This window comes from Suncus etruscus, chromosome 15, assembly GCF_024139225.1.
Source record: "Suncus etruscus isolate mSunEtr1 chromosome 15, mSunEtr1.pri.cur, whole genome shotgun sequence".
Classification (NCBI taxonomy): domain Eukaryota; kingdom Metazoa; phylum Chordata; class Mammalia; order Eulipotyphla; family Soricidae; genus Suncus; species Suncus etruscus.
The window spans coordinates 73143475-73159943 of record NC_064862.1 but is presented as its reverse complement, the minus strand read 5'-3'; the positions used below and the strand labels follow the sequence as shown (position 1 = coordinate 73159943).

At 47.7% G+C, this 16469-nt stretch overlaps 1 protein-coding gene across 1 annotated transcript in view; it reads right to left on the bottom strand.

The window, feature by feature from the left end:
* The window catches only part of BAZ1B (bromodomain adjacent to zinc finger domain 1B), a 68961-nt gene extending 59748 nt beyond the window's left edge, over positions 1-9213 (bottom strand). Inside the window, exon 1 of the mRNA XM_049787839.1 lies at positions 9073-9213. Within this exon, the coding sequence (XP_049643796.1) occupies positions 9073-9179 (107 nt within the window). The 5' untranslated portion in view covers positions 9180-9213. The remainder of the gene's footprint in view (positions 1-9072) is intronic.
* Between the last annotated feature and the right edge of the window lie 7256 nt (positions 9214-16469).

Below are 16469 nucleotides of genomic sequence, written 5' to 3'. Positions count from 1 at the left end.
GAGCTTTGAGTCCCAGCAACATGTGGTTCCAAACCCTGCCCCCAAAGACAGATATTATACTTGACTCCAACAGCCAATCCTGTGAACACCACCAAATTTATTTCCAAAATCTAATTATACTTCCCTCTGCTTCAAGAGCTGGGCCATCTACTCCATCCCAGCATCTGGAGTCTGTGTTATGCAATGGTTTGCCTCAGTGGGCCAGGCACCAGGGCTCAGATCAAAACTGCAGATTGCGGGGCCTTCCTGATGCGCTGCCTCATCCATCAGCCTCCTGTAAGCCAAAGGGGCCTCGTGGACTGTGTGAGACAACTCTCTCCCGTGTGCACCTTTTACTGAGCATACCCAGCTTCACTGAGTCACTTAAGTCACATGACCGAGCCTTCAGTGTTTTAGGGTAAGGATGGGAAAGATAGTACTGAGTAGAGAGCATACTCTACATGGGGTTCACTCCCCAGCATCAGTCTCTCCCACCATCACCAGGAGTGAGCACTGAGCATACCAGGTAGGACCCCCACCAAAAGATAAGCTTTTTGGTGATATGGTGACTTGAACTCCAGAACCTCACTCATGCAAAGTAAGAGCTCTAGCCCTGAGGTACCTCCCAACCCTCTTCTTGCCTTCTTTTTTTTTTTGGTTTTTGGGCCAAACCTGGTGACACTCAGGGGTTAACTCCTGGCTATGCGCTCAGAAATTGCTCCTGGCTTGGGGGACCATATGGGACACTGGGGGATTGAACCTCGGTCTGTCGTAGGATAGGAAGGGCAAGGCACCATTTGCGCCACTGCTGTGGCCCCTTTCTTGCCATCTTTTTAAAATTTTGCAGCTTTGGTGGATCTCCCTGGAAGTACTGGGGGACACCAGAGCTATAGGGAGCAGTGCTGGGGAAACCAGTGTGGAGAATGCAAGTAGGAGACTGTGCATAAGTTTTGGATTTGTTTGGTTTGTTTTTTGGGTCACACTCTGCAATCTCTCAGGGGGAACTCCTGGCTCTGCACTCAGGAATCACTCCCAGCTAGCTCAGGAGACCATATAGGATGCCAGGGATCAATGGCAGGGACAGAACCTGGGTAAGCCTGTGAAAAGCAAGCACTATTCCAACTATACTATGATGACTCCAGCCCCACGTGGACCCTGGGTTTCATCCTCAGTACTTTGCACTCGAGTGTGGTTGAGTAGCTGACCACAGGCCTAGACTATGAGGATTCATGCCTCAACACTGCAAAACAAAAAAGCAAACATCAAACAGTCCTCAATTCTTTTTTTTTTTTTTTTTTGTTTTGGTTTTTGGGTCACACCAGGCAGTGCTCAGGGGTTATTCCTGGCTCCAGGCTCAGAAATTGCTCCTGGCAGGCACGGGGGACCATATGGGACGCCGGGATTCGAACCGATGACCTCCTGCATGAAAGGCAAACACTTTACCTCCATGCTATCTCTCCGGCCCCAGTCCTCAATTCTTTTTTTTTTTTTTTTTTTTTTTTTATTTTTTGTGTGGTTTTTGGGTCACACCCGGCAGTGCTCAGGGGTTATTCCTGGCTCCAGGCTCAGAAATTGCTCCTGGCAGGCACAGGGGACCATATGGGATGCCGGGATTCGAACCGATGACCTCCTGCATGAAAGGCAAAATGCCTTACCTCCATGCTATCTCTCCGGCCCCCAGTCCTCAATTCTTAATCTAACCAAACACAGCAGATTTGGAGGAGGGATGTTCGGTGGACCTGGACTCCCCTCTCAGCAATTCTTGGCCATCCGCCCCCAGGGATCTGACTCCGAAGATAGTAAAGCATTCACAGCTGACACCAGTTCAATACCCAGCACCACATACAATCCCACCAAGCAATACCAGAAGCAGAAGCAGAGAGCAAGGATGAAGATTTGAGCAAGTATGTCCTCAACTCCCTCCAAAGTCATTTGGTTTCTTCTAGCTTGTTCTGGCATTAGAAAAGCATAAAGTGGGGCCGGAGAGATAGCATGGAGGTAAGGCATTTGCCTTTCATGCAGAAGGACGGTGGTTTAAATCCTGGCATCCCACATGGTCCCCTGTGCCTGCCGGGGGCGACTTCTGAGCATAGAGCCAGGAGTAACCCCCTGAGCGCTGCCGGGTGTGACCCAAAAACCAAAAAAAAAAAAAAAAAAAGAAAAGCATAAAGTATGGCTGAAGAGACAGTAAAGTGAGTAGGTTAAATCCCTGGAACCTTGAGCCCCTTCAGAAGGAATTCCTGAGCACAGGGCCAGGAGTAAGGTCAAAGCACCAGTGGGTGGCTTCCCACCCCAAAAACAATATAAAGAGAGTACAATGCAGACTAAACCTGCCCAGTCAGCCTGTGTCCTAGAGAAAGAAAACCTCTTTACAATTCTGCTTCCATTTTGTTTTTCCTAATTATGACCTGTAGAAACTCCACTTTTGGGTTAGACTTGGCCGTGCTGGTGTGGAGGGAGAGGGTATCCCTCCCAGAGATACTAAGGGGACCATGTAGTACTAGGGATGAACCTAGGACTCCAAAATACAAAGCATCTGCTCAGAAGGTTGAGTTATCACTCTAACCCTAGAAATTTTTTTGAAGGGAGTGAGGAAGAGGCTCTCACACCTGACTATAAAGGTGTGTGTGTGTGTGTGTGTGTGTGTGTGTTTGTGTGTGATTTTCAGGAGACTATGATGTAATGCACACCAAATCCAGGGCCAGCATCTAGCACTCTAGCCAGAGACCTTTCACCTCAACCTTAAATGGCACTGCCCCACATTGTATTTCTATCTGACTGCACTCTAAACATCTCAAAATGGATGCCCTCTGGCAATGGCTCCTTTTTCAAAGTGTGGGAGGTAAAATCCAAGTGCTCTAAGGCTGAGCTATATCCCTAGCACCATCGCTGAAAATTTGGAATTGATGAGTTAATTTGAAGTGTCTCACATTGCAATTTTACCCAATAAGTCCCAAGTTTTCAATAGTTTTTTGGTTTTCTTTGTTGTTTGTTTTGGCATCACACCTGGCAGTGCTCAGAAATCAGTTCTGGAGGAGCTTGGGAAACTGTAAAGTGGCAGGGATTGAACCCAGATCATCAACGGGCAAGCAAGCGCCCCAGGGCCTGCTGTAGTACTATCTTTCTTGCTCCAATACGGAATCCTTTGAAATGTACAGGATTCTGTCCTAATCATTAGTAAAGATAAAGCAATAATAACAAAAGACAGGCCTGAGTGGTAATACAATAAGTAGGTGGGGAACTTGTCTTGCATATTGCTGTTCTGGGTTTGACCCCCAGCACCACACAATGGGTCCCCCAAGAACGTCCAAAGTGATACTTTAGTGCAAAGTGAGGCATTAAAGATTGTATGTGGTGATGGTATTTGAACTATTTTCAGGACCCAAGATGCCTGCAAAACTAGCACCTACTCCATACTATCTCTCCAGCCTACCTGTCATTATTTCTTTTATTACTTTTCCTCCCTTTTTGGGCCACACTTGGTGGTGCTCAGGGGTCATACCTGGACATTCTGAGGATTGTATATGGTGATGGATCAAAGCTGCATGCAAAGCAAGCACCTACTCTACTATCTCTCCAGCCTTCCAGTCATTATTTATTTTGGACCCTGAGCACCACCAAGTATGGCCCAAAAAGAGAGGGGGAAAATATATACTATATATACACATATTTATATAAAGAGATGCCTCCAAATCCTATTTTCAGATTTTAGGTTACTCTCAAATAACTCTTCAGAGCAAACCCCTACTGAGGCTGTAATGTTCCAGTAACCACAGCACAAATAATTACAGACAAAATGTAAAAACAATTCTTTAAAGATAGTGAAAGCTAAAACTGGTCAAATATTTTCAAATCCTAGAGCAGGGGTCTCAAACTCAATTTACCTGGGGGCCGCAGGAGGCAAAGTCGGGGTGAGGCAGGGCCGCATAAGGGATTTCGCTTACCGAATATTCACAATAAAAATCGCATTAGTAAGAAAAAAATCACAAAAAATCACATTAAACATTTGCATACCCTGAACGGAACTGCTCGGGGTATGCGAATGTTAAATGCGATTTTTTTCTTTTTCTTTTTTGCGATTTTTTTCTTTTTTTTTTTTTTTGGTTTTTGGGCCACACCCGGTAACGCTCAGGGGTTACTCCTGGCTATGTGCTCAGAAGTTGCTCCTGGCTTGGGGGGACCATATGGGACACCGGGGGATCGAACCGCGGTCCGTCCAAGGCTAGCGCAGGCAAGGCAGGCACCTTACCTTTAGCGCCACCGCCCGGCCCGCGATTTTTTTCTTACTAATGCGATTTTTATTGCGGTTTTACCGAATAATCGCGAATACTGCGATTTTGAAGGCCGGCCACGGGCCACAAACTATTGTACTGAGGGCAGCAAGCGGGCCGCAAGTTTGAGACCCCTGTCCTAGAGGCTCCCAAACTTATTTGGCCTACCAATGTCTAGAGAAGGGGAATTCACTCAGTAAGTCCCTGAAAAATCAACCTTTAATCAAAGAGTAAATGCCCCTTAATTGCGCTACCACCCAAACTGGGCTATTCCAAAAACCACCCCTTCCAGTGGGGCCACAACCAAAACCACCTGCCCCAACTTTCCCAGAAGCTTGACAGTTGCCTGCCAAGCCAGAGTCATAGTTCAGTGGGGAGGGCATTTGCCTCCCATACTGATAACCCCGGTTCAATTCCAGTGGCTCAAATAGTCCCCCATCCCCAGCAGGAATGATTTGGAGCAAGCCGGTGGGACCCCAAAAAAAGGGGGGACGGAGCGGTGGCGCTAGAGGTAAGGCATCTGCCTTGCAAACGCTAACCTAGGATAAACTGCGATTTGATCCCCCAGAGTCCCATATGGTCTCCCCAAAACCAGGAGCGATTTCTGAGCGCATAGCCAGGAGTAATCACTTAGCTTCAATGGGTGTGGCCCAAAAACAAAAACACACACAAAAAAAAAGGAAGGGGGAAGGTATCCTGTTTACCAGAAAATGTGACTGTTTTGTTCTAACCTTGTAAAGATCGTTTCTTTTTTTTTTTGGTTTTTGGGCTATACCCAGCAGCACTCAGGGGTTACTCATGGCTTTACGAAATCCATCCTGGCAAGCTCAGGGAACCATATGGGAAGCTGGGGATCGAACCCGGGTTGGTCCCAGTTTGATTGCATGCAAAGCAAATGCCCTACAGCTGTGCTATAGCTCCGGCCCAGCATTGTTTCTTTATATGTGCCTGATAGTATATGATAGCCTGAAAGGAAGGGGTCCAGAAAGTACAGGGGTTAAATAAACATAATTAAAACTCTCAGAGTTTAAAACTAAATGATAAAGCACCTAATCAAGATTCTTAAGATCTGTTTTGTGTGGGGGCTGGGGAGCTAGAGAGACAGTACAGCAGAGAGCATTGGCCCAGTACACGGTCAACCAGGGTTCCATCCTTAGCATCCTATATGGTCCCCCAGCACCACCAGGAGTGATCCTGAGTAGCCAGAAGGAACCCCTGAGTGTGGCCCAGCCTCCAAATTTGTTTTTAAAAGAATTCAGTATCCTAACTGTGCATAAAATAGTGCCTTGCCACTTAACTTTACTCCTAAAACTTGCTCTCATCTCTCATACTTGGAACCAGGCTCTATTCTAAATCTAACATTCCTTTCTCACTGTTTTCATATATAAATGCTACAAAGATTCTGAATTATTTGTTTCTAAGCGCTAAAATTAAGATACTTAAAGCAAGACAACAAAATGACTATCTATAGCTGTCGCTTATAGATAATAGCTGTCTGCTTTCATCTTGTCTTCAACAGTCAGTGTACCATTGGCCAGAAAGAAAATATAAAAGGGGCCCGGAGAGATAGCACAGCGGTGTTTGCCTTGCAAGCAGCCGATCCAGGACCTAAGGTGGTTGGTTCAAATCCTGGTGTCCCATATGGTCCCCCGTGCCTTCCAGGAGCTATTTCTGAGCAGACAGCCAGGAGTAACCCCTGAGCACCGCCGGGTGTGGCCCCAAAAAACAAAAACAAAAACAAAAAAAAAAAAAAAGAAAATATAAAAGGTAAGGTGCCTGGAGGAGAGCTACAGCTTAGCAAAACCAGGAGGGCTTTTGCCTAGCACATAACTGACAGAGGTTCAATATTGAGAATCCCATATGGTGCCATGAGCACCACCAGAAGATTCCTGAGTGTGGAGCTACAAGTAACCCATGAGCACTGATGCTGAGTGCTGTGATGGGTGTATGTGTCACACACACACACACACACACACACACACACACACACACACACACACACACTCTGGGTGTATGTGGAGCTAGGAGTAACCCCTGAGCACTGATGTGGGTGTATGTCCCCAACACAAAATAAATAAATAAATAAGTAAATAAATAAAAATGGGAGACTGCCAACGGGGTACTTGCATGTTTTCCTTTTTCTCCTAAAAGGGGGAGAGGTCAGTCAAATAAATGTGGGACCTCTGAACTAATGTCTAACTTCTACCACTACTCTTAGGACGGACTGCGATTGTCTGATTCCTCGGCGTCCCATATGGTCCCCTAAGCCAGGAGCCAGGAGTAATCCCTGAGTGTGACCAGGTGTGGCCCAAAAAGCAAAAAAACAAAAAAACCTGAAAGCTACAGTTCAATAAACATCATCAATGATTTGCAATACCCAGTTGTTCAAAGAATTTTACACAACTAAACTATAAGATACACAATGCTTTAAAAACATTTTTTTTAAAAAATAAGCACCATTTTAGGAGGGGGCCAGAGAGACAGTAAAACCGACAGGAAGCATCTGACCAGAGTCAGATCCCTGGCCCCCCCCAAATGGTCCCCTGTACAATACAAAGAGTAATCAATCCTAAGAGCCAGGAGCAAGTCTCTAAACACCATCAAGGATGCCCCCACCCCTAGTAACCACCAAACCACAAATTTTAAGTCAATAAAATGTCACATATAAATTTGCTACGGAATATACATGCAGCTAAAATATATTACAAAAAATCAAAGTATCAAATCCTATTAAAAGTTATAAGTATGAAGAAGCAACAATACTTCAAATGTAGCTGTTTCCCAACCACATATTTGCTCTCCTCAATGAAATCACTAATAGCCTAATAAAGAAAAATGCCAACCCCCCAACCACAGCCTGCAATTGTTCCAAACCATCCTCAAAGTGCTTCCACTCTCAAATTCCTAAGGGAGCAATTGCCCCGAATGTGAAACAAGTTAAGAATTCCTTTGTTGAGAGTCGCCAACTACTAGTTTAATACATCTTAAAAATAAACTGTTAGGAAATGCCACTTTAAAAGATGTCTTTTCATCTAGAGAAACTCCTCACCTAATTCATGTCGATGATTTCCATCACTGATATGAACAGTCGGCCTCTCTGGCACTTAGCTAGCACACGAGCTATCTATCTACAAGCCTTTTTCATGACTCAGTTACCTACTAGAACATTCTCTCTCTCCCACGTTTCTCCACTAGAACCTGATGGGGGAGAGTTTGGAAACCGTACCTGATAAAAGTATACATGCCAGGATCAAGGGCTCAAAAGATGGTACGGTACCTGAATGACATTTTGTGGGATATGGCAGATTCCCACAAGTCATTTTTCACACCACTGGATGTATTTGAGAATTTTGTTTTTTTAAAAAGGGCATCTTTCAAATAATCTGGATTTGACAGAGGTCTTGGAGAGGTCTTCTCCAAACAGTTCAAAAATCTTAATGGGGGAAAAAAAAAAAAAAAGCTCTCAATTATTACTTCTACCTTCCACATCAACATGATCAACTGGACGGACCCTCTGAGCCCACTTGGACAGGCTCCTAGATTCGCTTCATCAATGACAGGTTTGACATCTTCAAAAGCCTCTCTCCCTCTGAAAGCCTACTCGCTCTGGGGTGCCTGCGTGGAAGCTTCCCACAGCCACAGGCTGCCCCCCAAAGCGAGGTTCTCCCACGCAGTTATCTGGAAAGATGGATGAGAAACGAAACCGGAGTGCTACAGCCTCAGCAGCTTCCTGCAGTCGGAAACCTAGGACTTTCGAGAGGAAGAGGGGTTGTCGCTCCATGGGAATCCCCCCGTTCAGGCTAGCAGCCTTCGAAAGGACCCTCGTTTTCAAAATAGACCTTTTGAAAAAAAAAAAAAAAAACAACTCGGAAGCTTCAACCAGGAATCCCAGGGACATTATCATCAACTTGCAAACGATGCACCAGGATTGTGCAAGAAAGCCCAGGACAACCTCCGAGTGATGTTTCCTAAAAACACAACCCAAACATTGCCCTGGGGGTGTGCGGTCTCCAGATGTGACGATCTTTCTGGAGAGACAAACACAAAACTCACCAACCAGTCGGTGGCGACGCGGGGATGCTTACTTAAGCTGGGCGGGCAGCGCTGCGTGCCCCTCTTAAGGGAACTTTGTCCCCAACCTTTTCAAAGTCTGCAAACGCTCGTCCGGGGCCCTGAGGCCCACGGGGAGGGTTGGCCTGTCAATGAAGTCCACACCCGCCAAAAAAAAAGCAAAAGCCGCCTAGAAGAAGCGCCCCCGCTTCGAGCAAGATGCTGGGCCAACGCAATGGGGCTCATTCAAGCCGCCGGATCACGAGGCCTCAAATTAGGGTGCAAATGCAAAAACTTAAGATAGAGAAAAAGCTTTCCATTCTTTCATTTTCCCTTTTGCTCCAAGAGCTGCGCCGGCAAAGGGATCACCATACCATACCATACCTACCATGCCCGTCCCGTGCCCCGTCGCCCCCTAACTTGCCTTCCGCGGTACTTAAGACCCAAAGAGGCAGGACGAGAGGGACGAAGAGGACGGGGTCGCGCCGGGACAGTAAAGCCCGGGGACAAAGTGCACAGTGGGTGGCCTGATGGACGGACGGACGCAAGGCTGAATGCAAAGATGCGGGCTGTCGGCGGCGGCCTGCAATGCGAGCTCGTCCCGGCCTGCCAGTCGGGTGGCGCAAAGTGGCGCGGGGTGCAGAGGCCCCCCGTGCACTGACAGCTGCGCCGCCCTGGACCATGCATAGCCAGAGGACCCCCTGTGGCCCTCCCCACCCCAGCCCAGCCCAGCCCGGCCCGGCTGGGCCCCCCGCGTTGCAAGCCAGGATACTCCCGGGTGCGGAAGGCCTCCTGCGTGTGCGCGATGGTGAAGAGCCGTTCCTCCCCGGGCGGCGGCTTCACCAGCGGGAAGGGCTTGCGGCCCAGCAGCGGCGCCATGGCGGCGGCGGCGGAGACGACGAAGGCGGAGAAGGCGAAGGCGAAGGCGCAGGCGGTGCAAGCAGCAGCGGCGCCACGCTAGGCCCCGCGTCGGCGATCCCGGGGCGGGGTGGGGGTGGGGAGGGGTGAGAGGGCGGCGCGAACTCGGGCTGCTCCCTCAGGGCCGAGCCGCCAGGAGCCACGGAGCGCGCGCCACAGCCTCCCCGCCCCAAAACCTCTCGCTCCGGCGCTCGGTCGCCTCGACTTCGGCTGCAGCGGCACCGGGAGGAAATTATTGAAAAATGGCGGGAGATTCCCCTCCTCCCCCCCGGCCCGGGCCGCGCGCACACTAACTTGCTTCCCTTGTGGCGCCGCTGGCGGAAGCTCCGATAGGCGGAGAGATGGCCAGAGCTCTCCGCCGATTGGCTAAAAGCAGCCGCCGTTCCGAGCTCGGGTCCCGCCCCTTTTCCTCCCGCCCCTCCCTCCCGGGCGCGTAGTTAGGTTGCAGCGCGCACTCCAGGGCAGGCTGAAGAGGTGAAAGGTCACGTTATATAAGCAGCGCCGCTGACGGCCGCGCGGTTCTGCCGCCGCCCACCGGCGGAAAATGGAGTCCACCGGGTGATTGAAAGGTTGGGAAGGTAAAGCGGTGAGGCCTGAGGCGGATTCGAACGGATACAAACACTGCGCCATCTGTCACCCGACGGCGACACCGACATCCGGGCCCTGCTGTCCGTGCGGCGCGCCGGAGCAGGAGGGCGGGGGAGGGAGGGAGAGCGCGCGCGGCCAGGGGCTTTGTCTTTCCACTCTGGCTCCGCCCCTTTCTTAAAGGCGCCGCGCGCGCTCGGCCACGCCCGGGACTCTAGGGTGGGGCAGAGGGGAAGGGTATTGGCGGGAAGTTACCCCTCTCCCCTAGCTCTTGCTCAAGCAATCCAGTCTGTCTGAGTTAGAAAAGTTGAGCCCCAAGCCTTCATCACCCCCTCAGAGTTCACTTATTAGGGGAGGAAAAGGTTGGTTGAGGAACTGGGAAGCATTGGTAAACACAATTTCAGGCCTGGCTGGAAAGGAAAGTAGGATTTCTTTACAAATATATAGGAGGGCCCGGAGAGATAGCACAGTGGCTATCAGCCGATCCAGGACCTAAGGTGGTTGGTTCGAATCCCGGTGTCCCATATGGTCCCCCGTGCCTGCCAGGAGCTATTTCTGAGCAGACAGCCAGGAGTAACCCCTGAGCACTGCCGGGTGTGGCCCAAAAACCAAAAAAAAAAAAAAAAAAAAAAAAAAAAAAAGAAAAGAAATATATAAAGGCCGTTATCTGTTAAAATTATCTCCACTATTCAAATAGTGTTCACTAGCACGTAGGATCTTCTGGGAACTGTGCAAACTGCTACTGAAGAATAAAATTAGACGCCAAGCCTGCCTAAAGAAATAGTGTGGTAGCAATGCAGTAGAGACGTTGTCTTCTTGCACATGGCCAATCTAGGACTGATCCAGGTTCGATTCTCAGCATCCTATATGCCCAAGCCTACCAGGAGTGATTTCTGAGCACAGAGTTAGGAGTAACTCCTGAGTGGCTCCGGTGTGGCCCTCAAACCAAAAAAATAAAATGATAATTAAGCTAGCAGACAAATGAATAATCACAATTTTATGTGATGAGTGCATGGTGCACAGTAAGAAAACAGCAGCAGGGGCCGGGCGGTGGCGCTGGAGGTAAGGTGCCTGCCTTGCCTGCGCTAGCCTAGGACGGACCGCGGTTCGATCCCCCGGTGTCCCATATGGTCCCCCAAGAAGCCAGGAGCAACTTCTGAGCGCATAGCCAGGAGTAACCCCTGAGTGTCACAGGGTGTGGCCCAAAAACCAAAAAAAAAAGAAAACAGCAGCAACTGCCTGGTTGTCAGGAATTCTGAGCTATTTCTCCTTGCTGACTGTACCCACAAAAATCCAAAATTGTTTTGGCTATCCAGTACAATCAGAAACATTCACAATTCACTCTTCTTTAAATTGTCACTCACAGGGGCCGGAGAGATAGCATGGAGGTAAGGCATTTACCTTTCATGCAGAAGGTCATCGGTTTGAATCCCGGCGTCCCATATGGTCCCCTGTGCATGCCAGGAGCAATTTCTGAGCATGGAGCCAGGAAAAACCCCTGAGCACTGCCGGGTGTGACCCAAAAACCACAAAAAAAAAAAAAAAAAAAAATTGTCACTCACAGTCAAAGATTAGGTGTTCCTAAAAACAATTCCAGGATCTTGTCTCTTTTCACCTCAAGAAATAAGGCTAGGCTGGTCCAATGGCAGTGGTTTATCAGGACTTATTAACGTTAGTATATAAAAGTTGGTATATAACCCCCCCACTGCTCAATTTGACTGGCTTAAAAAAAAAAAAAGAAATAAAGCTAGAAAAAAATTGATAAAGAAAGGGGCCGGAGAGATAACATGGAGGTAGGGCATTTGCCGTGCATGCAGAAGGTTGGTGGTTCGAATCCCGGCATCCCATATGGTCCCCCAAGTCTGCCAGGAGCAATTTCTGAGCATAGAGCCAGGAGTAACCCCTGAGCGCTGCTGAGTGTGACCCAAAAATCCAAACAAAACAAAAAGAAATAGGCTAGAGTGATTGTAGGGAGAGTATAGCACTTGCTTTGCACAGGCTGATCCAGGTTGAATCCCAGCATCCCATGTGGTCCCCAAGCATCCCCCAAGCATCACCTGCAAAGTTTCTTGAATGCATAGCCAGGAGTAACTCCTGAGTATCTGCTGGATGTGTCCCAAAGGCAAAAATAGATAAATAAATAAAAATAAAGACAAACAATAGATAACTTCCCCTGATCCCCCAGTCAAAAACTAAATTCTAAGTCAGATATTACTTCTGTGAACCTTCACGATGATAGAAGAAAATTCATTTTCAATTAACATTTCTTTCTAGTACAGGATTTAGGAGAAACCTGTCATTGGAGTTGCCAGTGAAGGGATCAGTAATACTTTACTAGGCATAGAAATAAGGACAGAACATCTAGACAGGAAATTGAGCAGACTTGGAACATTGAAAAACAGAAGGCTTTTGAGAGAGTGAAAGAGGCAAAAGGAAGTAACAATCTTACTGGTGCTGATGGAACTGAGAAGTTTGAAAGAGGCGAGGATGGTGGTGAGTTTGGCAGGAAATGCAGCCAGTGGGCAAAGGCAAGTCACTTGGAGCCTCCAGATGAGGTGATTAAATGCATTTGTAGGACAACACAAGACTCCAGAAACATGCAGGGGCCAGAGCGATAATACTGGGAGGTTAAATGCTTCATATAATTCAGTCCCCTAAATGCAGTGCAGTCAGGCATAGGCCCTCAAGCACTACTAGGAGTGATAGCACAGGGAGTAGGGAATTTGCCTTCCACGCAGCCAACCCAGCTCGATCCCTGACATCCCATAAGATCCCCTGAACCTACTAGGAGTGATTTCTGAGCAAAGAGTCAGGAGTAATGCCTGAGCACAACCGGTGTGGCCCCAAAACAAACCAAACAACCTGAACCTACTAGAAGTGATTTCTGAGCATAGAGTCAGGAGTAATGCCTGAGCACAACCGGTGTGGCCCCAAACAAACCAGCCAAAACATAAAAAGCATATGTGTTGGGAATACTTGTTTAAAAAGCATTCCAGGGCAGGAAAGATAGAATAACAGGTAGGGCACTTACCTACCTTGCCCATTGCAGACTTGAGTTGATTCCCAGCACCCAATATGATCCCTCAGGTCCCACCAGGAGTGATCTCTGACATTGAGCCAGGAGTAAGGCCCCCAAACAAAAATATTAAAAAGTATCCCATTGGGGCCGGAAAGATAGCATGGAGGTAAGGCATTTGCCTTTCATGCAGGAGGTCATCGGTTCGAATCCCGGCATCCCATATGGTCCCCTGTGCCTGCCAGGAGCAATTTCTGAGCCTGGAGTCAGGAATAACCCCTGAGCACTGCCAGGTGTGACCCAAAAACCACAAAAAAAAAAAAAAAAAAAAAAAAGTATCCCATTACCCAAGAACAGACAGTATAACCATTTTGGGCACTTGGGGGCTGCCTGTGGACAGGAATCCAGCCTTGGTCTTGAAGCAGAGATCTAAAAGAAAACAGCTCAAATAAAAGCCACAAAAATCTGAGGTGCCCTAGAGAGCAAACTGAAATAAAGCTGAAAATCCTGAAGAAGGAGGTGGAACTGAGGCCCAGAGAAATAGCACAGTTCAATCCCCAGTATCCCATAGGGTCCCCTGAGCCTGCCAGGAGTGATCCCAGTGTCCAGAGTCAGAGTAAGTCCTGAGTATAGCTAGATGTAGCCTAAAAAATAAAAACAAGAAAAGGAAATGGAAATGAAGGTAGGCTGGAACAGATAAGCACCTCAAAAAAAAAAAAAAAAAAAAAAAAAAAAAAAGGGCCCTGAGAGATAGCACAGAGGTGTTTGCCTTGCAAGCAGCCGATCCAGGACCAAAGGTGGTTGGTTCAAATCCCGGTGTCCCACATGGTCCCCCGTGCCTGCCAGGAGCTATTTCTGAGCAGACAGCCAGGAGTAACCCCTGAGCACTGCAGGCTGTGACCCAAAAACCAAAAAAAAAAAAAAAAAAAAAAAAGGTTCTTTCTTTACATTTATTTTTGGGTTTTGAGCTACACCTGGCACCTGGCAGCACTCAGGGCTCTGAGCTCAGAAATCGCCCTTACAGGCTCAGGGAACCATAAGGAATGCTGAGAATCGAACCCAGGTTGGCTATATGCAAGGCAAACATCCTACCACTATGCTACCCCTCCAGCCCTCAAAGATAAGATCTTATAGACCAGGAAGACAGTTGGGGTGTGTGTGTTTTTAAGGCATCTGTCTTTTTTTGCAATAGACCAATTTCCTTCTCCAGTACCAGAATGGTCCCCACAAGTACTCCCAGGAGTGATCCCTGAGCACAGAGCCTAGAGTAAGGCCTGAGCACCACCAGGTATAGCCCAAAATAAATAATACAAAAGAAAAAGGGAAAAAGAAATAGTCAACTTTGTGGCTTCCAGGCGCCATATGGTCCCCAGAGCACCTCCAGAAACTGCCTTCCCCCCCAGCACAGCCTCATGTGGCCCAACCCTATTTCCCCCTAAAAAATTGTCACTGTCACCCTTAAATCTTCTATTTGATGGATGTCTTCCCCTCCTGTGACAAATCTACAAATAGTGAAGCTATTAACACGTGTTAACACCTTATCCTGGAGGTGTGGAAGAGTAGAATCAAGTCAGTGCAGCCAGGATTGGTTTCCAGTTCTAGCACATTGACTCCTGCTGCCCACAAATTGTCCTTTGGGGCCCGGAGAGATAGCACAGTAGTGTTTTGCCTTGCAAGCAGCCAATCCAGGACCAAAGGTGGTTGATTCGAATCCCGGTGTCCCATATGGTCCCCCATGCCTGCCAGGAGCTATTTCTGAGCAGACAGCCAGGAGTAACCCCTGAGCAACGCCTGGTGTGGCCCAAAAACTAAAAAAAAAAAAAAAAAAAACCGCACAAATTTTTCTTTGTTTGAATTTATTCCTTCTGCCCTGTCTTGGAGCCTCTGACTCCTAGAAAGTCCTAAGTGGGACATTTTCTGCTAACTCCCAGCATTTACCGCTTTTCTCCTATGATGAGTTTCTCCCTAATATTTCTTTGCAATAGTCCCCCATTTCATTTCACTGAATTCTCAGGACTTGTAGGAAGAATAATCATTTTAGGGGGAGGTGGTATGGATGACACCTAGGGGTCCAGGGGTCCAGGTGTGACCCAAAACCCAATAAATGAATTAAAATGTTTTAACCAAAATAATAGTCCAGCATGTAAGGCATTTGTCTTGAACAAAGTTGACTGGTATTCTATATTGTACGTACCCCCACCACTGCCAGGGGTGATTCCTGAATGCAGAGCCAGAAGTAACCCCTGAGCACCTCTGGCTGTGGCCCCAAAACGAATAAACACGCAAACAAAAAATGTCTTAAGGAAGGGGCTGGAGCAGTAGTACAAAGGGTAGGGCACTTGCTCTGCATGCAGCTGACCCGGGTTCAATCACTAGATTCTATATGATCCCCTGAGCCCTCTTGGGAATGATCCCTAAACTACACTAGGGGGTAAGTAACCCCAAAACAGGCACCTCAAACTCCCATCACTCATCACTCCCTACTCCCCCAGGCAACCATTTTCAATCTGGAAAGCAGTTTTCTTTGGTATTAATTAACCTTCAGAGTCCCAAATAGCATATTTTATATAGCTAATTAGCTTTTAGGTTTTATTATTAGTTGGTGGCTTTTTTCAGTGGAATTTGCAAACTTACCTCTTATCCCCACAAGTAAATCTGTTACAAAACTAATTATATTACTGGGCCAGAAACATTGCTCCCTCTAAGGGCTGGAGGGCCTGTTTATCATGAAGGAGCAGTTTGATCCCAGCAGGGCACCATCCCAAGGCACTGCTGGGAGTGATATCACTGAGCAAAGCTGGAGTAGCCCTGAACACTAGAGGGCATGGACTAAAGGCTATGTACATAGATCTAGTAGTTGTTTATTAATGTCCCTGGACCAGAGAGATTGGGGATTTTGGGTTTTTGACCATACCGAGGACTTACTCCTGGCTTCATATTCAGTCATTATTCCTGGCTACCTTGGCGGATCATACAGGATCCCAGGAATCAACCTGTGTATGCTGAGTGCAAGGCAAACACCTTTTTCTTTTTCTTTTTTTTTTTTCCGGTTTTTGGGTCACACCCAGCAGTGCTCAGGGGTTGCTCCTGGCAGGCTCAAGGGACCATATGGGATGCCAGGATTCGAACCACCATCCTTCTGCATGTGAGGCAAATGCCTTAGTTCCATGCTATCTCTCCGGCCCCGCAAACACCTTATCTACTCTCTAGCCACTACATTTTTCCCCCTCCACCTCACTCCAACACTGACCCCTACTTTTTAGTTTGGGTGCTACAACTAGCAATTCTTAGGACTTATTTCTGGATCTGCACTCAGAAATCACTCCAGGTGGGGTTCAAGGGACCATACATTTCAAATGCCCAAACCCTACCACCACTAAAGGAAAAAAGACCAAAGAGATAGAAGGTAAAGCATTTGGGGGCTGGAGAAATAGCATGGAGGTAGGGCATTTGCCTTGCATACAGGATGGTGGTTCGAGTCCCAGCATCTCCTATGGTCCCCCGAGCCTGTCAGAAGCGATTTTTGAGCATAGAGCCAGGAGTAACCAGAGTTCTGCCGGTGTGACCCAAAAACAAAACAAAACAAAAAAAGAAGGTAAAGCATTTGTCCTGCACACATACCACTCTAGTTTAGTGTGTTTCCCCACCCT